Source organism: Vigna unguiculata, chromosome 11 (assembly GCF_037176805.1).
Source record: "Vigna unguiculata cultivar grain cowpea cultivar isolate G323 ecotype 2 chromosome 11, ASM3717680v1, whole genome shotgun sequence".
NCBI lineage: Eukaryota > Viridiplantae > Streptophyta > Magnoliopsida > Fabales > Fabaceae > Vigna > Vigna unguiculata.
The window spans coordinates 41,617,127-41,641,282 of NC_140802.1; the positions used below are offsets into that span (position 1 = coordinate 41,617,127).

Genomic DNA, 24,156 nt, shown 5'->3' on the forward strand with positions numbered 1-24,156 from the left:
TTATTCTAAACCAAACGAGTGATTAGGATCCAACATACTTAAACGCACTTGTTGAACAACGAATATTAATGTAGAGAAAGTTTAAGTGAGAAAACAGATATTGCATATAAGATATCTTTTAAATTAATGTCATACTAAGTAGTCATATTTAAGAAAACATATTGATGGCACTCAAATTTATCTTTCTTCAACGTTAATTATCTTTATTTATCAATCAATCTGGTATTTAAATTAATTCAATTATTCAGTTATTTTTACTTTTAAATCTACAAATGAGTTATTTAATTTACTTTAGTCCATACAAATGTATCATTTATTATTTTTAATTCTTGCATATATATTAGTTTTACTTTGTCCTACTAATGTATTACATGTAGAATTCTTTAATAAAATAATTGATTTATATAATACTCTTGATGATACAATTATTTATTAATTTAATTTTAATGATGCAACATGTGATAATGTTGACCTCATTAAATTAATTGCAACGGATAAAATAAACTAAGAAAGCAAACCATTTTTTTCTCATGGACAACAAAAAACCAAATATATCATATGAGAACTAAATTCTAATGTTAATAATAATAATAATAATATAAAATAAATTTGAGTTTACAAATACCCATTTCTCATTTTTAGTTATTATGATATTTAATAGTAAATCTGTTTTGGGGGATTTTAAGAGCGGGGTATTGCCTTTATTTCGTTCTTATGAAAATTGATAGTAGTTTTCTGTTTTAGGCATCTAAAATTAACTGTACATAGCGTTATACAATACACATTTATTTCAAGCACTTAAAATTTTAAAGATTTTTTTTAAATAATTGATTTGATCCAAATCAAGGTAAATAGCAAGTTAAAAAAAGATTAAATATATTGCAATTTCCATGAAAAAAAATTAATTAAAAATTGATGAAATTACGTAAAATAGAAAAGATTATTGAAAACTTGTTGAAAAAAACTTAACCTTTTGAAAAAAATTGCAAAAACTTATTAAAAATATCCTTGTCATTATTAAAAACTTTAGCAAAACACTTACGTAGAATTCTTGTTGCAATATTAAAGAGGAACTTACGCAACTATTATTATTGTTGTGGGGATCCATAGAAATTCCAATTGCTTTATACAGTAACATTGTTGAAATATCATTTGCAACCTTCAATATTGGTGCATTAATTTTGCAGTAAATGCAAATCGCTGTAGAAATCCACTGTAAATAGTACAGAATGTGAAAATCACATTTTTCTTTTTTAAAATATAACGAAACAACTTGTAAAAACTAATCCGTAAATGGAACGTACTTTATTATTATATTTTTTACATTCACATTATTTTGTTGGTATAAGTATATATTTTATATTAAAGTTTTCCCACCATTAAGTGTCAATATTATTTCGTTACGTTTTTGCTTAATAAATAAGTTGAATACTGAAGGGAAATTATGATGATTTCAGTTGCTGCCCTTCCAAAATTTGGATTCTCTGCAGCCAAAATTTACGACAGCCACTATACTGCAAAACCTGGATCATTGATTAAGTATTACAATGAAAGTTAACAAAGAAAGATTTTGAGCTGCAGAGGCAGCAGAGGATCTGCAATCAAAGCGAACTCTGAACTCATGCAAAGCTTTAAAATTTGATTTCTTGAAATAATTCCACTGGAAATCCACAAGAGACAGTAATGAATGCTTCATTGACATCTTAAAAGAAAAAAACTTGTAACCACAAGGAGAATGGATAAGAAAAGAGCGCAAAATTTAAGCAAGTAAACAAGGAAGAGAATTCTATCGCACCTGATATGGTGAAAGTTCGGCCAGAAAACTCCAGAAACCATACTCCACTTTCTAAACAGCCTATATATACACGATTTCTCAGGAGAAAATGCTAACTCCTACAAAAATTTCTCCATCATCTTCCCTGAACATTGGATCTAACTTGTATGCCTTGAGCAAAGTGTATGATATTGTTAAGGAAATAAAGAAATAGACAAACGAAAGCACATGACAAGCTTCTTCATTTCAGTTGGTTTTATTTTAGAAATAGTAAGAACTCAATAAAAATCAACTGTGCCAGATAAAATGATGGGAGGATTGAAGTCAATTCGAGTTGCTTTCCCCGCTGCAAACAACTGCGGTAACATGTTGGCCTCCTTGGGTGCAACACCTTCAGCAGTCCATAAAGTTATGTGAGCCCACGGATTTTTTGAGATTATCTTCTCACCTTCTACTGAGCCGGGAAAAGCTTCCAACGCAGCTATTTTATCTGAGAAGAGTAGTGCTGCCAACTCCACCGGAACCTTTTTATTAAGATAGATACCATAATCAGCTACAGCTTTGATGCCGTGACTTTTCTTGTGGGCAAGAGTCACATGAGCTCGATTAAGGTTCTCGAGATTTTTGTCTTTAAGCCATGCGTCAATCTTGGGATTACTCTCGGCCAACTGCATTATATACATATTACTGCATCAGATACTGTTTCTTCAAACTAGTATAAATATACACGAATGTCAAAAACTCTTTGGATACACAAGGGAACAAAGCATCTTCCAATTAATGGAACTACTGAACAAAGTAACAAAGCCTCTTCCCCGATACAAGGTAAGACTAATATCTCTCCATCAGGAAAAATAAACGGGATTTAGGAAGCCTTTTTATAGCTGCCTGCCATCCTATCACTTCCCTTGCAGATCACGGCAAAAAATTAGATAACAAAATTACTCACACTTGTCAAGTCTCTTGACTGTTGGAATTAATAAGATAGGATTGATAGATAAAAACCAGTTAATTATACTGCCACTAAAAGAAAATATACAGGTAATTTTCTGCTTGTTCAGAATCTCCACCTTCACCCAAAAAAAAAACTTTATTCTCCTTATTTTTAAATATCATTTGCTTTCTCATTCAGGTTGTGTCTCTTCAATGCCCTTATAATTACAATTACAAATCAACAATTATACTGAGCAGAAATAAGTTAGTTTGAGTATATATAACAAAATGCAACTAGAAGAGTAAATATTTCCATTACTTTATTGAGGGCGCCTTTAATTTCAGTAACTGGCACGGTGAGAGCAGCAAAAACAATGGTACCAAATTTCCTTTTTTCAGTATCTGGTGGTGTGTAATCTCCCTTCGCAACGTTTCTCAACTGTTCCAACACTTGCTTGACAGCAAACTCAAATGGAACCTGCAGACGTTTTGAGGAAATTAATAGCACTAAAATGTTATTAAAATGCTGAATACTGATAACAGTGGACAAAAAGAAATGGGAGAAAAGGCTAGATTTACTAACCTGAATAGAATTAAAATACTCAGCATTTCCACAAAGAATATCCCGTAACTGTTTCTCCCATTTTATCCATTCTTTTGCATAAGATCCTTTGGTAGACTCTAATCTATCAGATTAATGATCAGTATGATTGTCAGCTTCTCGATTTACACCAGAGAGAGGTTAAATAGAGTAAACACAAGCCAGTTGAAATATTGTTGTCAAACAATCAAGATAACAGATATCACAAATCATTCATACTTCATTGACAGCTAAGTGAACATCATGGGATAGAAAAATTCCAGTGCGTTGCAGCACATGATTGTTGGAGGGGGACATGGGTGAGGATATACTATATGCAGCCTAGGGCAAAGACCTTCCCATAATCAATAGAGGAAATCTCAAGACTTGACAATTCAAAATGAAGTTTGACCAATAGTTGAATTAAAGATATGAGATTACAGTTTTATCTTAAAACACAAGCAAGAAAAAAACATTTTCTGCATCTTAAAGAAATTTCAGAACTTGAAAGAGTGAGGCGCTGAAAATTTCTGAAGCTCTGGTGGTGGCGGATTCACGGGTAGGTGTTCTTTCACTTTTACTGCAGTTTCTACGCATTTCAATCATATTACATCCAAAAATACACATAACACAGATGAAAAAAGGTCATAAATCCTATTGACGGTTATTGTAGCAGATAGTGCATCCACTACACACTTAAACATCTCAAATAAAAAAAATAGTGTAATAATTTTCAAGCATGCAAGTAAAATATGTTAAAATTGACCTTCCATGTCTCTTAGTGTGAAGTTTATATAAATCAATTCCTTCCTCCAAAATGGACTGCACTGGGTTAGGAAGGGGGTTCCTGCACATTGAGAAAATACAAATAAAATGTTATTAAGAGAATAATTGAATTCAATCTGCTTCAGAGTCCTAGTAAGCTTCCTATTCCTAAATAATGATGGATACAATTCAAGGTATCCCATAACAACAGTGAGTTATCCGCAAAAGCAGGAATAAGTTAGTTCAACACAGATGTTAAAAGAAAATGTTCCGTGTTACCATACTAGAACTGTTTTTTCCTCCACTTCTTTAATCTCCGTAATTTCTCTGCAAGTTCCGCTATTTCTATGTTTTTATTTTACATCATATGTCCAAGAATGGTATCAAGAGCTTCAGGTAAATTCCTCATTGAGTGCAAATACTATATTGGGTGATTTATTTTTTGAGCAATTGTGGTGAAAATGTCTTTCAAAATTCTCTATCTATCATTCTAATTTTAATGAAGAGAACTATTATATTTGGACAGTCAATATAAGTGAAAGCAAACAGTGAAAAACATTTGAAATTTGGAAAACTAATAAATACTCCTCCAAAAGCCCACATAGCCAGCCTATACTGCACAGTTCATCATGGTAACTAAGTTGGGTTTAAATTGTATAAAAAATGGAAAATACAAAAAAAAATAAAAATTACTAAGTGCAGCCAGCTTGAAAGACGAAGTTTTCGCTTATTATATATCATAATTTAAACATATTTCTAGTCAATGTGGGATGTCCGACACACTCCCTCAAACTAAGAATTGGACATCTCGAGGGTTGAACTAGGGGGAACCCAATAATAAGTGAAAAGATAAACCCAACAAACTTGACTAGGATAGACTCTAAATTGCTTTGATACCATCTTAAAAAAATTAAATTTAAATCTAACTCAATCTCATAAAACTAACTTGAAAGATTCATACCCACTTATATATATATATATATATATATATATATATATATATATATTATAATTTTGTTATATTACTAGTCAATGAGAAATCTATAACAATGATAGAAAAGAAAATACAGAAAAAATATTGACACCAGTGAATGGATAATGATAACATGATAGTACCTATCAGATTTCAATAGTGGCATCTTGACAAGTGACCCGAAACGCTCAATTAATTCACCCTCAAACTCTTTACGGCTCTGAAAATATTGGAAAGTTCAGTCTAGGAAATACAAAAATATAAAGAAATTGGAGTAACCATAAAAAGAAGCACTGTACCCTGCCCTCATAAAGATGATAAAACATTAGCAGCACATAGCCAGCATTTGGAGATGCTTTGTCAAGATTTCCCTTGAGAAATTTGAAATGATTAAATAAAGTCATTGGTAGGCAATAAAACTTTATGGAAAATATATCCAGCAAAGCAAAAGAAATAAATACCGGATGATTGACTCGTTGAAGCACACGAAACATGAAAATAGCTAATGCATCAAGAGAAAAAGGATTTGAATAGGTTCCTGCACATTAAAATAGAGAGATGAATGCTACTAAAATGAAACAGAATATGAGAATATGAACCTACCGGGAAACAGAAAATAAGTCAAGTTCTTCACTGCCGGGAAACAGAAAATAAGTCAACCTCTTCACTACCGGGAAACAGAATATGAGAATATGAAGCTAAAAATAAGTCAAGATTTTACCACCAAGAAACATGACACAACTGTCCTTGTGCTACCAAGCCAGATCGTATCATCTAACTTTTGTTTTTCCCAATTTTTACCAAAATAAAAATTGAGCAAGTTATAAGGGACTAAAGCATATCAAGCAAAATCTTTCAAAGTTATGATGTGAAAAAGACATGCTGTTCCTTATATATTTGTTTGCATACAGTAGCTGATAGTTGATATAGTTTTAAATCAGTTTGTATCGTACAGTAGTGATATAGTTTTCTTATGTACAGGCTGTAAGTTTCTGTTAGTATTAACAGAAACATGACTCCTATAAATAGCTATCTTGTACACACTTCATTGTTCATATTCTCTCTTTTCTCTCAGGTCAAGTTATCTAAGAATATTTAGCAAATATTAAAAGACTAGTCAATACAAAGAATTCAGAACTGACAACAAACATTACCTTCAGATTCAGCTACAACTGGTACCGCAGATGCCCTGGTTTTGTGACACATGTCTTCTATCTATATGTTTAACAAGTGTGACTAGGTTAATTTATAGAAATTATTATAAGAAAATGATACAAATTTGATAGCAAGACAATAATGCTTCCAGATGTAGACTAATGGACCAAAAAAGAAGAAAAAAACAAGTGAGTTCTCTCTAAACAAAGTATTACTATAATTCTAGAAGTAACACTTTATATCCCTTGCAGCATCATGCTCTAACCTTGGACGGAGGCAACTTCCATCCCCCTAAACTTTCTTTTTGGCTGTAATGTTGATTGAAGAAGATATTTAAAAATATTATGCGTTTATACATAGTAGTCAATAATGATTTCAGCTGCTATTATGTCGCTATACCCTGTTGAGGCAATTCCCACTACGGCCTGTGCATCACATTGTTTTGCTGCTGTAGTCAGTGCAGCCTACAAAAACATACTTTGACCATGTTTTCAGTGGTTTACCACCCAATTTTGGGTGACGAAGGAGAATCCCTTGATACCTACTCTTATGGTAAATGAAGCCTCTTAGGGTTGAAGCCCATCTCACTTGATTAGTTTCATTTATAGCAGACTCTGTTTTGAGCTTTACGAAAAGGATTTATTTTCAGGTACCTCAACATCTTTCTTAGACAGACCGAGCTATTTTCTGGCAACCCAACTCGTCTGGCCTTGCTGGTTCCCTCTTCATTGATGTATAGCACTCTAACTTTCCCACAATCATTTCATGGCTCTCTGCTCTGTTTTTGCCAAATTTGCATCCCTGTGTTCTCCCTCCTTGTGTTTTAGACTATAACATTTGATTATTGATAATGAGTATGTCTTTAATTTTGACTTTTTTTTAGCATTTATATTTGTGCAGTTTTAATCATCTGCCTGCACACATCATTTTCCTTAAAGGAGTTATCTCATTGCAGGATCTATTTAAATAAATTTCTCCATGAGCACTTATAGGAGAATAAAATAAGAAAAAATGAAATAAAAATCTGAATTAGCTTTTTGACAGGTTAAAATAAACTTTTACGAAAACTACTGTAAATATATCTACAAATTAGTTAATGCATAAGTTTGATTTTAACTTCTGGAGAAAATTCTTTTTTTTTTTTTTTTCTTTTCAAATAAGTTTATCTAAACAAGCCCATATGACATACTTGTTTCAGTCATCCTCTATTCCTGGAAATATGAAGAAGGAATACTGATTCCCATGTGTGTTAGACGGTTACCAGCAGTGACTCTCAGATAACTTTATTTCCAGGAAACTTATATTCCCATTCTTCTACACAGTTTTCATTCCAATGATGAAGGGGCGGGAAAGTGGAATTCCAAAGGAAATATGGGTAGTGGTGGGCAAAATTAATCTAACTGCAATGAACTATAGTTAACTACACCCAGGAATGGTAAAAATACCCGTGCTCGAGAGTATTTACGGATAAAATTCGCAGCGGATAGTTGGTACCTACGGATATTTTAATACCGTATCCGTTGGTACCCGTCACCCGTTAAAAAAATGAGATTACAATGGCTTGCGGGTGATTTACGCCTTCCAATAACTTCTTTGATTCGACTAATAAGTTTTTGTCTAATATTATATTCACATATTTATAAAAATATAGTATAATGTATTAAACAAATTAATAGAACAAGATTAAGGGTTTGGAATTTGACAGGACTAAAATATACGGGTAGAAATTATTAGCTTCAGCAAGTACATGACAATAAAAAGCATGGCTAGATTGGATTATTTGGCATAGAGGGTGGGCGGTGGAAAAATGGTGCTTCTGCCATTTCTTTTGGTTTCGAAAATTTGATTTCGAGTTGTAGATTTACGATTTGGAGAGCTCTATTTTAGGCAATATAGATTTTGACTAATAAGCTTTTTCTCCTAATACTGCACTTTAAAGAGTAGAGAGAGTTGCTTTAAATTGCATTCATTACCATTTATTAAACTATTCCAATTGTTCCATTGGTGTCCTGCACCACCTTGATGTGGTTGAGCCAATCTTCCCCAACGTGTTGAATGTTTCAGATTCATCTATAATGCTTTATGTCATGAATGATTTATTATTCAATCACATAATTTCAGTTTATTCAATATTGTTTTAAATTTTAATATTTACAATTTAATTTGTGTTTTAAAATATCCACGATATCCACCATGTACTAGCGGATTGAAAAAAATCCACAGATTTTTTTATGCGGGTATCCAACAAGTAAACAAGGTTGGTGCGGGTCGGGTACCCGACCCAACCCATTATCATCCTTAATTGCATTGTATTATACTCAACAAAATTGAACTATTTATAATAAAAGTTGAATAGTACTGTTTTACAGTTCAGTTTTAAAAAACTGAACTTCTATTAGTTAACTACTCACTAACTAAACTGAACTATAACTTTTATTTCCCTTTTACCTTCAATCACGTCCTATCCTAGAAAAGTTGTTAAATCATGAATCCATCCAGTTTCTTTACAGTTTTTAGATTGATGGGTAGATATGCTTTTGTAAAAAACTTTTAGCAATAATAGTATTTTCATTAAAGAATTTATTACACCTATTTGTATTTTTTTTTTCTTTTTACAATTCATTTCATATTTGCTTTCCTTTTTGTTATAAAAAATTGTTTTATTAATTTTAAGTACAACTTCTTATAACAATTTTAACTATGCAACTCCCATTGGTGAAAACCAAGCTTCTTATAAAATAATTGAAAAGGAAATCTAATAAAAAAAAATTGTACAACAAAAAGTAGCTCACCGCAGCTTAGTTCACTACAGTTTAATAAAAATAGTTCAGTTCAGTCCATCTAAACTAATCTTAAGTTCAGTTCAGAGAAACTGGTTCACTACAATTTCTAATAGTGCAGTTCAGTTGATTTTCAGTTGATTTTGCTCACCCTAAATATGGGAAGTTATTTAATTCTTACATTTATAAATTTCATTTTTATTTAAATTATTTTGAATTTTAGAAAATATAGCTGGAAATAATCATATATAACCAAACACCTTTTTAAATATACTCCAAGGAATAATATTCCTAGAAATATGATTTTCGGGAAGTAATATGACTCTCTGAAGCAAAGACGCCTATTTACACAATATCCCAGCCATCTAAGATGAAAAAAAAAATACCACCCGCCATAAGATTTTAGTGAATGGAAAATTGAATTTCAAATCAGTGAAATACTTTTTAAGGATTTTATATCAAACATAATTCTTATTTTATTTTGTTTCATCATGTAAATTGAAAACACTACAAGGAAGAGAAACTGATTAATTATTAAATGTGTCACTTTTACCATCGAAAAATACTAAACCAAATCCTATTTAACAAAAGGGGACAAAAGTCAAAAGAGAAACAAATAGGGAGACCGAAGAAATAAATTCAATAAGCCATAATGAAATTAGTTTAAACACTAACCAGTTTCCAAACTTCTTCATTTGGGGCATTCTTGTCAGCAAGCATTATCGAATTTGGTTTCTTTCTGCGCTCTTCAGCCACTTTCTGCCAATATTTTCCTGTCCATACTCCACAATACTCCATGTTAGTTCTGAGCAGAACTAACCTGATAAACATATGTTCATTCTAGAATCGCATGCTTTAAGAAACCCAATTTAAGGTATCTATCACTGCTTAAGCAGTTAATTGTAAAATTTAACAGATAGTAATTCTACAAATATTTATAGCTTTTGTACATTAGAGCACTGGAGCAATAGGATATATATAATATAGATATGAATCATGCTAAGAACCTACGCAATTTAAGCACAATTAAAAACAGATTTGGAAGAAAAACTACCTTTAATCAGGTCACCCATGAGACTATGAAGTGGTCGAGCATCTCCTAGTCCTCCTTCGGCCTTTAGCAATTCTTTGCAAAGGGAGGACTTAGCACAACCAGGTATCCCTGGAAGAATGGTCAGATACCTTCAGCATGAGTCTTAAACACAAAAAATCAAACACTTGACTATACAGCTATTAAATGAAACTGTTAGTTAATGAAAAACTATATCAACACCGGAATCTATTGTGCAAAATACAGCTACAATATTCAGTGAAAAGAATAATGCAAAACCTCCACTGTGAACCTGACTAAAAGAAAGTATAACCAATAAGAAAAATTTGAAGTTTCCTTGAAACTCATTCAATTCAAAATATACAGCCATAGCTTAAATTTTCAGTTAACTTTAGTTTCTTTTATTTTGACTGAATTCTCAAAGTCTCAAACAAAAAACATAAAGCCTAAAAGGCTTGGAACTGTAAGTTAACTCGAAATCCTAGTTCTTGAAGTGATATTGTGGCAGAAGGGATCATTAAATTCCAGGACAACTCATTACTTCTACCATATCCCATGGCCACGTATTAATTTGTTTAAAAGCCAACTTCAGATTTTTTCCCATTAAACACCAACTAATTAATGGTGAGGTCAGATCGAGGTGGATGACCATGTAAGGCATAACACCGGACAATCTTGTGACCTAGCTTGTAATAGTGTTCATACTTGTAATGCACTTTGTCCAGCTTGTAACGGCCATTGCACTCACCATGTTGAGATACCAAAGCAGAGGAATCTTCAACAAAAGCAGTTATATCATTGATCGGTTTACTTGGCACACAAAAGGGTAGAACAAGTAAAAGTAAAACTGGAGACAATAGTGGATCCCAAAATCTTATCACTAACATGGGAATAATCATCAGAAAGTCCATGTAAAGCCAATAACATGAAGAACTTTAACCTTGCACATTAACATAATTAGTATAGGTTGACAGATTAGACAAAGTGGTAGTAATAGGGGTAACAACATTGGTAGAAGATGTGGCATAGATGAAAGGGAGAGAAAAAAACCCTAAAAAACAAAGTTCTCCAATCAAGTCAACAAGCACATATGCGTGCCACCACGCGTGGCATAAAGCGGTGATAGGTGCATGACTAGGAGCGACATGTGAGGGCACGTGGGAGCTTCAGGATCGGCATTGTGGTGGCCTGACCTAGACAATTTGGGACACTTGGGAGCTTTAGTGATAGGTAGGCATCGTGTCACCTGACCCAGATAATTTGATTGGTGAGGTCGCCAATCTGAACGACAGTTCCAGTGGCTGCTAAAATGATTGCAGTGGCGACAAAAAAAAGTATATGGGGTTACCAAAAACCCTAGGTCTAGATACCATTTGAAAATAGGGAAAAACTAGGTATAAGATTAATTCCTCTTGTGTAGAAAATACACATAGGTAGGGTAATGTATTTAGAAAAATATGAGCTAAGCCTAGTACTCATAATATTGTAACCAACACAAGATACTGTAACTAGTAATATCAAATGATATCTTAACAATATTTAACACTAACACCAATTGGAAATTGCTTTCCACAATAAGAGTTCAAGAAACAGAAAAGCAGCCAATCCTTGTACTTCCTGGCAATTTAAATTGTCTCACCAACTTTAGCATAAATGGTGAACTACTCTAAATGCTCACATTTAAAACCTTTTTGTACTTCTAAATACTCAATTTAAGCTCTCCTGATCTTCAATGGTTTTGTAGATGATGAACATGCAAATATAAATCTAATTGTTGGGAATTACTACATTTACAGTAAAATACTTACCAGGAAAGAATACAATCAACCCTTCATATTTTGGAACTGTATCTTTGACTGAGATATTAGGCCCTGGCAATGCTATCTCACGCTCTTCCACAAGATCACCTTCTTCATCCTGGCCTCCCTCAACAATAGCCAAGAAATCTTCAGTTCTAACTAAATTACCAGCAGAACCTATCAGAACTTGGTTCTGTGGACTACGTTTTGCAAACTGTTCAAGAAATGGTTCCGCTTCACTCAGATATGTTGATGATGACAGCTGCTTATTTCCACACTTCCTTCGTATATATACAGCCCTGTAAGCAGAGAAAAGAAAAGATCCTCACCAAATGCACCACAAAAGTATGAAAAAGAAAAATACAGGCAGGCAGAAGGAAAGTGAAAAGGACTCTTCAGCTGAAAGTACAAACTCATAGTTAGAGGAAATCAAGAGGAATGATTCAGTAGCTACCATTCATCAAGCATCTTGCTAAGTTCTCTCTGCTTTGCTGGAGAGGTTCCCCAAATTTTCATTTGTCTACAATGTAAAAAGAAGTAATCAAATAAAATATCTAATTCAGATTACATAACGTTAGATGACAAGCATAAAGATAGATAAATAGCAAGATAATTTGTAATTGAAGGAAGGGATAGATTTAAGATCAAGAAAGGCTTTGTTTCCTTGATTTGTTAAAACCAGAAAAGGTATATGTTGGGGGTAAATTTGTCACACTATAAACTCAACTCATATTTACAAGTTTACCTAATACAAAAAATAATAAAATTCCAATAATTAAAATATGTTTGAAGCATAATACTTGTAACCTATGATGTATCGATACTTATCAATGAAGTATCTAATTTATAAAGCAATATTACTCTTGACAATGTTTAATACATATGATTTTAATTTGGATTCAAACAATAACAATCATATATTTATCATGTTTTTAAGAATTTTTGTATGTTTTTCAATATACATATATCATGTATCATATCCTATTATTTTCAAAATAAACGTATCGGCATATGAAATACATATATCTCATATATATGCGTATTGTATCCATGCATCGTAGCTTGTAACACAACAATAATCCAATATTAGAACTCCGTAATAAAGAAAAATAGCTCATATTTAGAATGAATAAGTATAAAAATACATATTTTACTCACTCTAGTATATACTATTTCAAATTGCTCTAATTAGCCTCAATTAGATCATATGGTAAAACTAGCACAAATAACTCAATTAGATCATAAAATTAAGACCACAAAGCAAGATTAAAATTTGACAATTGCTTTGGAAATCCCTATAGATCACCATTCCTTCAAAAATTGCCCAAATTCTAACAATGTATTATCAAACTACATTCTTAACCATCATTTTTCATATGACTACTATATAACCATGTGTAAACAAATCCAAAAATTCAAAAATAAAACAAAATTGCCACAAAAAAGAAACACAATGAAACCAAATCACCAGAAATAGATTACCATGATTATCTCTTTAACAATGCTGCTGATATCCTTGGCTATGATTTGTTAATAACAAAGATGAACAAAGAGAAGAAAAAAACAAAGATGGAGTTGGTTCATCAGCAGCTCTCAATGGAATCTTCAGCCTTCAATGGCTTTCAAATCAACTGGTTTGTCTATTAAATCGAGTTAAAAATGTTTCTCAAAAAGGGCAAAACAGTCATTTTGGTAAAAGGATGGCTTTTCATCGAAATCACGAACATGACCTTGAAAATGTGATTCAGTTTGAGCCTGCTCAAGTTACCACTTGCCAGTGTAGAAATACTTCTGCAACCATTTTGGCTCGCCTGAAGCATATAGGATCATAAATCAGGAAATTCTACTAAAAAAGACTTGATTTTGATAACCTTGGTGGTACATCATGAGGTACTTACATTATGTAGCAGAAAGGAAAAAATCAAATTAAGAATTAGTCTACTAACATCATTCAATCCCAATTTGGCAGTTGTGCAAAAGTCAAAAAATTTAAAAACCCTTTCTATTAAGTTGTTGTTTGCTTATGAATCCACTGTTCATGCTTACAAAACTAACCTAGGCCTAGTAGAACAGTCACATAGCAAACACATCATTCATGCAGCAGAAAGAGTGATGCTGATGAACAAACTGCCCAAATGTCAACACAACACATCAATCTAAAACCTGGACCATGAAATTTTTAACTGGAGACATCTATGAAGTAGTATATGCAGTTAGCCAGTTATCCAGATGTAAACTTGTGAAAATATAGCAAACCAAAAGTCTGCTAAAAACTAGATTTCAGTTCCTGGTGCAAGCAACAAACAATTCACCTGAGGTAATAAGACTTGTAAGCAGCTGGGCCTTCTTTGAACAGAATTGACAAGCCATTTCGAATAAGGAATGTTCGCAACTGGGGGCAGAGATAAAAAGTAAGAATAAGAATAAAACATAGTTATTAGATTCTTAAAATACACAATTCAAATCCTACCATTGGACATATATTTGGATACCTTCCTATTTATATTAGGTGAATCTCAAATGATTTTTAACTTCACAATGCATTAATAAATCCATACAATTTTTGTATCACTATACAAATCACACAATTCAGTGATTCATTATTTTCTCTCTTTTATACTTCTCTTCCACCAATTCTCGCAAGAAATTGCAAAGTCGTCAAGCTTAAATTGTTAAATGAAAAGGAATTGGAGTGTCACTTATAAAATATTATCCAATTTGATTATTCACCACTTTATTTCTCACTCTATTTGGTTATTCCATTGCTTCATTTTCATCCTTCTGAAATAATGGCTTCACAAACTAAAATATAACTAGTAACTTTGTTTTATGGGCCTATGTTTTAAGTAGTTTTTTTATCTATTTCTAGTGTAAAATTATAATGCTAAACACTATATATCACCTATATATGTTTGGAGCTATTTTTATCTTTCAATCTTACAATTTAGCACAAGTTATGATTTATGATTCAAAAATCAGCACTACAATCTCGATTTGTTAGCCTTGTTAAGGCCGTTAGTGTCTAATAAAACATCATTCTTGACCAAAGAGGCGATCTTAGTAATATAATATCACAAAGAAATGAGAAGTATTTTATAACATAATTTCAAAGCTACTCCAGAGACAGAAAAATGAAGGCTGGTGAGGGTAGTCGTAAAGAGAAAGTGAGATGCTTCATTGATTCAAAATATTAAAGCATATAAGGGGGCCCTGTCTGAGAGACTGTGTTTAGGTTGGTGTTTTGGGTAAAGTAAAGGGTTGGAGTCACCAATAGTTCCAGCCCAACACACAACAGATTATCATTGCTTTGCATCTTCTCTCTCGTGTCCCACTCTTAAGGAGATATTTTTGTAAGACTATTGGATTACATAAAATATAAAACAAATTTAGCCAAAAACACAAACTACATTGTCACTTGACAAGTTTAAAATTAAAGGATAGAACAGATACATTATATTATAATCTCCAAAAGTAGTTATAAGATATGTTCAACGAGATACAATATCACCATATAATTACATAACAATATTATTTAATTATTATCTAATTTCATATTTCAAAAATGGATGTATACCTTATATGTAAGAAATTTCAATTTGACCATTAAATTTTCATCTTCGTCAGCAAAGTCATCTTCCCCAGCGCTGTTGCTACCAGTTTCATTTACACTGTTACTAGAAATTTCAGCAGCTGTCTCCTTGTTTGCGTTAAATAAATTTATATCAACAAAAAAACCTAGGAGAATTAAGGAGTCAGAAACTTGTATGAATAAATAAGAATAACAAAAATGACAGAAATTTGGTAATGCCATTGACCATCATGGGGTTCCCAACCTTGAATCTGTTCTAGAGTTTATTAAATTTAGATCTTGGAGTTGCATTTCCAATAAGAGAGAAATTTTCATTCTCCTCCTATGAGAATGTATCCATTGGAATAGTTAAAAGGGTTGTAAAGATTCAGTTTTAGGATGTAGGCGAGGTAGAAGTAATGGATAAAATATTACAGCAGTATAGAAAGAAAAATCAGGTTATGTTCTGTCCCTGTGTAGCAGGAAAAATCAAGATCTGGTTCTGGTATGAAGTAGGCTGCTAGACAATAATTTATATTGTGTAAATTTGGGGTGCCACTTATTTCAGGTGTTTTCTTTCCAAAGAAAAAGCACCAAATACGAACAAAATAAAACTGTGAATAAATTGGCCATATATAAAATGTTATGCAGTGTTGTTTCACAAGCTTCAGTTCATCGGTAGAGTTGATATATAATGAATACAATATACACTCTATATCCCCATTTCATAATTTAAGTTTGCACCTAAAGTTGAAATGTTCTTTCAAATCAAGCATTCAAAGGTATAATATGTTCGCAAAAATTATCCACAGGATTAATAATTTATTCCAACTTCTCTATTGCTGCTTGGGAGAGCATATTATCAATACATGTCCTTGATTTCCATATTTTGAATTTCATAGTAATTAAATAAATTTGGATGAATGAAACTTGTTTAGTGCTTTTGACATTTTTAACAATAAAAAGTTAACTAAGCAACGTCAGTTAACTTCAATTTAAAAATTCAAGATCCATAATGCAAAAAATTAAACTGTCAATATACATTTTCCATTCAATCATTTACATCTCTCAACAGCAGCTATCAAATACTAAAGGCCTAAACAAAATACCAAAGACCAGTAAATACTTATTATTGGAACCATGATTAAAAGTATAATCATCAGTTGCTCAAAGGGAGATGCATACATTAGCTTAAAATTTATATAATGAATAATAGGATATTAGAAAATTGAACGGAAAATAAAGCATTTACCTCGATATAATGGCCATAATCCTGGCTTAAGCCTGAAAACGCCAAACATTCAAAACAAAATGAATAGGTAAAACTTTTCACGTAAAATGTTGAAAAGGCTGAAATAGAAATTCTTTTAGAATATTAAATATCTGATTTATTAGGGAGAAATCAAAAAGTAGACCTCATATCTTTCTGGTATCTCCGAAAACCAGAATCACTGTGTACATGAATGACCATTTTATAGAAAACGTTGTCACTTGACATGCCATCAACCTTGTGGAAGTTATGATAACATTTGAAGGCAGCAGGGTAGCGTTTCTCCCTCATCAATCGAACAACTTCCTGATTCCAAATCAAATCAAAGCTATGATTGCAATGAAAAAACGGAAGACCATAAAGCATTGGATTTATAAAAGGTGTAAGCATTGCAAAATTAAAATAAATTTCAGCACAAAATAAGAATTGGAAGGCCCTCTCATTCATGCATTGAGAAAAATAATGATGATTGAAAACTATTCAAGTCTAGGAGGAAAATACTATTATTATACACTTCTTTCATTATACAAAAATAATTTATAGAAAGGAAGATTTGTGAACTAAGTAATGAACTGAGGATATATTTGTTGTTTAAATATCAGGATATGCAAACTTTAAACTTGTACAAGAACAAAATGGAATGCATGGAGTTTGTGGAAATTAGCATAACTACAAGTGTAAGGTTATGATATAAGAAAGTCTAAACTGACCTGCATCTTTTTAGTTGAATAGTCTGCAGGATGGGCTTGTAAAAATTTTGAAAGAACAGATCTGTCCACATTTCTTGAATGATAATCGGCACCATCAGTCCCAAACCAATCCAAATGGCTAGGACAAAAAGAACTACCAACACTCTCGAGAAGTGCTTTTATTTGCTGCAAACATCCAAATCAGAATACCTTTAAGTCTATCTGGATTTGTATATTCTAACTTCTGCTCCTATATAATCTTGTCATTTTAGAGATACTCAACACCCTGAACAGAGGGAATGCTGAACCCATATTTCCTGCTTGACAGGGTCTCACCATTATCTTCGCTAGAATTGAAATGTGCTATAACTACATTGGAAGAACCTTAAGTCTACCCCATGAATTGCAATTGACAACTTCAAATTAAGGTAAAACAGTTTACTCTGTACCTGTTTTTCATTGTATCTATTTGCTGCACATATTTCCCTTAGACTTGGTCCAAAATCAAGGGCCACTGAAAGAGAAAGGATAAAACAAATATTATTTTAAATTGCAATATATACTTTGACCAATACTGTGAGTTTCAATATCTGAAACTATACCCTAGAAAAAAGATCTCACTTTGCTTTGAATAGGCACACTTGAACCTATTACTTATTACGTGTACCAATATCTCAAGCTTTAGCATATCTAATCATCCCTCAACTGTCAACAATATATGACATGGCATAAAATAACAAGGCCATCAACTACAAAAATCAGAGTAAAAGGCACGTGATATTTAGAGAAATAGGCGTACCTCCATCAGCAGGTGGAGGTGGAAATTCTTTCAAAGTTTTCTCTATATGGTTTGAACTATCATGACTTACAAGACGAGCCACAAGACCTTCTAAAATTTCACCTTGGGCCTTTACATGGTCTTTTGAACCTGCAGTTATCAAAACATATGTACATTTGTAGTGAATTTAACAAATAGTTCATACAGAAATTTGGTTTTCCACAAAAGACCAAAAAAATAAAGAAAATGAAATACTTAGATTAATAAAACAAAGTGGACTGAAATTGAAACAATAATACATAAACTACAAACCCATGTGTTAAAGATCCCGTGTTTACTAGAAATATGACCTAATTATAGTATATAAATTAAAACTCACCTTATAAACCAAATTTGTGATATTGAGTTAGGTTGAAAATACACTTTCAAAACATTTCAATAAATTCAAACTTCAGAAAACAAATTTAAGTAGAATATCAGTTCATAAACGAAAGCAGAACTAACCACCCAAAATTGACTTCAGAAGGATATTGTTTGCCTATGGTAGAAGTAAGAAAAATGTGGGAGTGAGAAATGCTTAGTCTACCAAATGAACCACGTGAAGCTAAAATTTTTTACCTGGTACAGAGATGTCAGCAATTTCATCAAGAGCCTTGCATACAGACGTTGCAGTACCCTCCTCACATAAGGCATCAAATGCAGCAAAGAAAGAAGTGGCTGATTTTCTACATTTACATAAAGCCATGATAGTTAAACCAAAATTTCCACATATTTTTGAAGGCTCCAAATTATATTAATGATAAAAATCCAAGTTAAGTCGTAGGACTCGAAATAGCAAGAGATAGAAGAGTCTTAATAAATTAGTTCATCAAACATATATGGTTATTCAAAATATACTTAGATATAACAATGAATATACAAAAAATCAACCAAAGAAAAAGAACCACAAGAAACATGTGTCTGACTTCTAACATTCATAATAACACTAAACCTAAGGTAATTATGGCTAGAACACCACCAATAATGCTCTAAGTCAAAGTTTACCATTATAAACAGAGAAGTTGAAGTCCAAAACTTATATAAAAGATTCTACAAAGAATACCAAAAATACATCACACTCCAATCTAAGTTTTTGGTATCTACAAAATTGGACCATATTGAAATTAGTACCCAAAAAAATTCTGTATTTTTAATACCTAACATAATAAATATGCAAATATGGTCCTCAGAGTAATCTTAAACTCTTTGATTAATAATATTGACATGTAATCATCCTAGTCAGATATTGGGAAGTATGCTAATATGTAACACTATTAAGATTGGCCTTTTAACACCATTAATTGAAAAGTACCAGAATAATTGTCAGGACCAAATTCACATATTCATTAAATGTTGAGTATCAAAGACACTGGAAAAATATTGGAGGTAACTATTTTAATGGGTCGATTTTGGAGCTACCAAAAACTTCTTTAACCCACCACAAAATAATAAATTCACAAATAAAAGGTATTTATTTAGAAGACAGTTTGGTGCATCAATATAAGTACAATTGGTCCACTACTTCTTCAACCCTAGTTACTTTAGTATATGACCATTTTTAAAAACCAAATTTTAAACAAATACAAGTAAATCATGTGCAGTATGTCAAGTAAGAAAATCCTATCTTTTTAATAAAAAAGAATAGTTTAAGTTCACCTTGTTGAAAACAACCACACATGATTTGTTGGAAGGCGCCATTTTCGACAGAAAGCTATTATCTCAGGAGTTGAATAGAATTTTGGCTTTCCATTGCCCAGTTCAGTAACTGCCGTAACTACCGCTGCCCAGATTAAAAAGAACACCATGAATGTTTCACGTGAAAAACTCCAAATGAAATAAATCTTTGAGCAGGAATAGTAGAAATTGGAAGCATTATTTGCTTCCTATGGCAAGAGTTTCACTCCCCCTTCTAAACTCCTGGTCCAGGAGGAACTTTGAATTTCAAATAGTGTGAATCAGAAAGATACAGCAATAACTAAAAGATCTAAAAGACAGATCAGGTGTATGCAAAGTACAATTACTACACCCTACTACATATTTTAAAGGCTTAATTAAGTTTTAAGTCCTTAATAACTTTGGATGTTTTCAATTGCGTCCTTGTGAACTTTTTTTCTGTCTAATAAGTACTCAATTTTAATATTTTTCAATTGAGTCCCTATGGTTTAATTTTTTTCGTTAATTGGGTAAAGTGATTGCTATCTTGTCACGTCATTTTGCTTCTTTGTCTTCACGTGTTAAGAAATGTGAGGTTTTTTATTAATATAAAACAATATTGTGTTTAATGTAAAATGATGAGTAACTCTTATTCTTTCAATGTTGTTTTTTATTTTAATCCCAAATATCACATTTCTTAACACATGGATACAAAGAAGCAAGACGACAGGGCTAAGCAAGATGATAGGGCAACATAATAGCCATGTCACCCAATTAGTGATAAAAATTAAACGAAGGGTAATCAATTGAAAAATATAAAATTTGAATACTCAATGGACAAAAAAAAATTAATAAGAACTCAATTGAAAACATTCAAATTTATCAGGGCTTAAAACATAATTAAGCCTAAAATTGCAATTGAAGCTATAACTTATAACCATACAGCTAGTCTACACATAGGTATAATATCTTACAATTCAATATCTGAGATCTGACATAGCCATGAACAGAATAATTGACCAAAATTTATACATAATATTTTGGCTGATCAGTAAAAATCAGTCTGTAGTAAGCAATAGTCTGAATTGTATTTTCAGATTTGTACCTAGTTGTTCAACTGAGCTCATAAAGTAAAAGAATTTTACCATAATCTTCTTGGGGACGCTGTCCATGGTCTCCAAGAACAGCTGTTACCAGTTCCATTGATATGCACATGTGGTTTCTCTGAAAGAGAAGGTAACAACAACATTCATTTCATGAGCTGGAAAACACTAATAAATATTACAATTAATGTGGCTTTAAAAAATTCTCCTCAAGTCACAATATATTAAACAAAGACACCCTGAATTTTGAAGATAAATTAAAAGGTCCAATCCTCTAAATTTATTAGAACATGCTAAAGCAAAATTTAAAAACTGAAAAAAATTCAATCCTCTAAATTTGTTATAATCTTGGAGATGCTCTTGCTAAATACTACTACCATAGAATCCTATACATGCTATTAAATCCAATCCTCTTTGTTCTTTATTCTTGATTTACCTCAAGAAAATTATTAAATTCAGCCTGCTTTTTTGAAGCTTCAGTTCCCCATGCCTCACGAAACATCCGTCCAAGAACAAATACACCAACAGCAGTATATCTGCTCAAAGAAAAGGCGGTATAACCAATAAATAACAAAATTAACTACATAAAACAAGACAATAAAGTAAAATGTATTCGTAAATATGGAAAACCACTGCAATTATACTCCTAGAAAATCATTTATGTACAAATGAAGAATTTTCTCATGCCACAACATTTCACCATTAGATAAATTACTGCATGACCATTGTTCACAGTAAAGGAAAAAAATAATAGCAAGCATAAGCTAAATGAAAAGGAAAACATAAAGGAGGCATGATATGTCTTGACCATACATATTTCCCAATAAAGACAAGATCCAAATTACTGCATGACCATTATTCACAATCAAAGGCAAAAAAGAAAATTTCAACCATAAGCAAAATGAAAAGGTAAACATAAAGAAGACGAGATCTGGCTTGATCATACATGTTTCCGAAACTGTTTTTTGCATAAGCTCCACCCTCATGACCCGCATACATAAAAAGAGAGCCAGAGTGTTTAAGTGAAACCTGCACAAGCAGGTGAATAAAATTAAATCCACCACTGTAAATCAATCAAATCAAAGTCCATCCAGCTAGTATTCATCAGCCGTAAAAGCTTAAATAAATAAATTTATGTAACATGAAGTATAATTGCCAAACCTCTAAGGTAGCCAACCCTTTTGCTACCAACTCAATCATCCTGGTCCGGACCTACAACGATACAGAATATATACAAGTAACAGTCTTTAATGTATATACACATGGGTAATTGCAGGAATGAAAACAATACCTCTTTATCCAGAAAAACAATTTATTATCCCACTGGCAAAAAATATTAAAACCTGATCGGATAGAAGCAAGTAATTTACTCTAATATTTTTTCTAAGAAGTTAAAACTAAGCGTATCAATTAACAACACATCATGGAGCCTTTAGGAACTTGGGATCATGTCATGCCTGAGTCAAGATATAAAAACATTGCAAATTCCTTCATTCCAAAGAGAACTTCTGCTTCTAGGAAATGTGGAAGGATCGAGTGCCATATCAGCTAACATGGAGCAGAGTAATTTGCCACGAGAAATAAATACATATCCCCACAGAAAGCGAAACTCGAGGCCATATGAGAATTACGAACTCAAATTTACAAAATCAGCTTAAGCTTGAAAGGTGAAAATCAATCTAGGTGAAGATTGTTTTCGCCTTATAGGAACTACATTGATCATATCTCCAACTGATCTATTATATCAACAGTTATTTTGTGGAATTAATTCTTACTTTATTTCACTCTCCCTGTATCATAAACTCCTATCTCTCCAAAACATCAATAAAATATGTTTACTTAAGGAGGCTAAGAATTAAACACATTTCAAACAAAAAGCGTAGATATCACATGACAGACACATTTCAGAACAGGAAAAAAAAAAAAAAAAGCGAGACAGAAAGAATATACCTCTTGATCCGACTTTTCATTTTCAAATTTGGGATAGAAAGTCGCTCTGATTTGTGCACGTGTGTACGTGGAGTTGTTCACACTGAATTTCTCTAACAGATTACCTCGAAATATCTTACTCAAACCACTTCCACCATTCTTTTGCGCAGAAGCCACACTTGCCTCAACTCCAGCTCCATTTTCCACTTCAGTAACAGCGCCTCCACTCGCAGTTCCATAAGATTTAGGTTTCCAAACCGAACCATGCGCACCGGTTTTCCCACCGTTCTCACCAATACTCAATCCAGCAATCTTATTAGTAACAGTTTCCGCAGCAGTTACAGCAGCTACGTCTCCCGTAGCCGACAACTGCGCCTCGGTTTTGGCTTTCTCTTTCCATCGCCGCTCCATGTGCGCGCCAGTTCGCTGCAAAACATTCAACCATTGAAAACTCAGCGCGTTCGATCGAGAAAGCATAAGATCACCGAATTTCAATTTAGAAGTAGGAATTCGACGATGAAAGCAAAGAGAATCGAACGGAAGCGATGGATTAAGAAATCAGAGGAGGAATAGTACCTGATTGCGAGGCATTGGTGAGAGCAAGGGAGTTAGGGTGAGGTAAGAGCGAACGAAGGGAAGGAAAAGGAAGGTTCTAGATTTGAAGGTGCAGAGAGAAGAAGAGCGAGGAAAGGCGTGAGAGAGAGTGCAGAGATATCTCTGCGGTGCCGACATTCAAGTGAAGACGGTTATATAAAAATATATACTGAGAGTGTGAGAGTGTGTGAGGTTTGCGATTGCGATTAACGAATGAGATGAAATTGAGAATAGTTGGAGGACAAAGAGGCGCTTTCGGGAACTGAGACTGGGTAAAGGGGGAACTAACGTAACGTGGGGGTTCCTGCGTCTGGCTGAAGTGCGACGCCAAATGCTTCACGCCCTGCATGCCATGGGGTGGTTTAAGCGATTAATTCAGAAGAACTAAAATCAATTTATAAATCAGTTAAAAATAAAAAACTATATAAAAAAAACTACAAGTTAATTTATGAAAAATTAAATTTATGTCGATATATTAATGTAGATATTAATACATAATAAATGTATTCATTAATGTTTTTTTTTTGTAAAAATGATCACAATGATAAACATGTTTGTGTATATCATATAGCTAACTTTTGTTAAAAAAATAACTTGTTAAATCGTTCTGAACAATAAATACAAATAAAATTCGTAAAATGTTAATGTTGAATAAAAGACACAAAAATATTTTGCTGAGGTATGTGGTATGGAGACAGATGACTCATTAAGAAACTAATGATT

At 32.5% G+C, this 24,156-nt stretch overlaps 1 protein-coding gene across 1 annotated transcript; it reads right to left on the bottom strand.

Moving 5' to 3' along the window:
• Window positions 1-1,758: 1,758 nt before the first annotated feature.
• On the bottom strand, window positions 1,759-23,783 carry RNL (RNAligase). Its single transcript, XM_028054441.2, has 27 exons — window positions 23,416-23,783; window positions 22,861-23,265; window positions 22,072-22,122; window positions 21,857-21,939; window positions 21,347-21,446; window positions 20,953-21,031; window positions 19,811-19,934; window positions 18,734-18,840; window positions 18,137-18,265; window positions 17,787-17,851; window positions 17,359-17,523; window positions 16,794-16,954; window positions 16,631-16,662; window positions 15,385-15,545; window positions 14,123-14,202; window positions 12,265-12,330; window positions 11,820-12,109; window positions 10,015-10,122; window positions 9,636-9,733; window positions 6,180-6,240; window positions 5,487-5,563; window positions 5,325-5,396; window positions 5,169-5,245; window positions 4,054-4,134; window positions 3,291-3,393; window positions 3,027-3,185; window positions 1,759-2,442 (listed from the first exon to the last, which is right to left on the bottom strand). Exons 1-27 carry the CDS (start codon window positions 23,569-23,571, stop codon window positions 2,053-2,055), a joined length of 3,480 nt encoding a protein of 1,159 aa, XP_027910242.2. The 5' UTR covers window positions 23,572-23,783; the 3' UTR covers window positions 1,759-2,052.
• Between the last annotated feature and the right edge of the window lie 373 nt (window positions 23,784-24,156).

Excerpts from the sequence above, each read along its gene's own strand:
- RNL (XM_028054441.2), bottom strand. The coding sequence starts at position 23,571 with ATGTCGGCACCGCAGAGATATCTCTGCACTCTCTCTCACGCCTTTCCT. Across the intron at positions 5,564-6,179 it reads AGTTGTAGCTGAATCTGAAG|GAACCTATTCAAATCCTTTT; the intron begins GTAATGTTTGTT and ends TTTAATGTGCAG. Across the intron at positions 5,397-5,486 it reads TTCAACGAGTCAATCATCCG|GGAAATCTTGACAAAGCATC; the intron begins GTATTTATTTCT and ends AAATTTCTCAAG.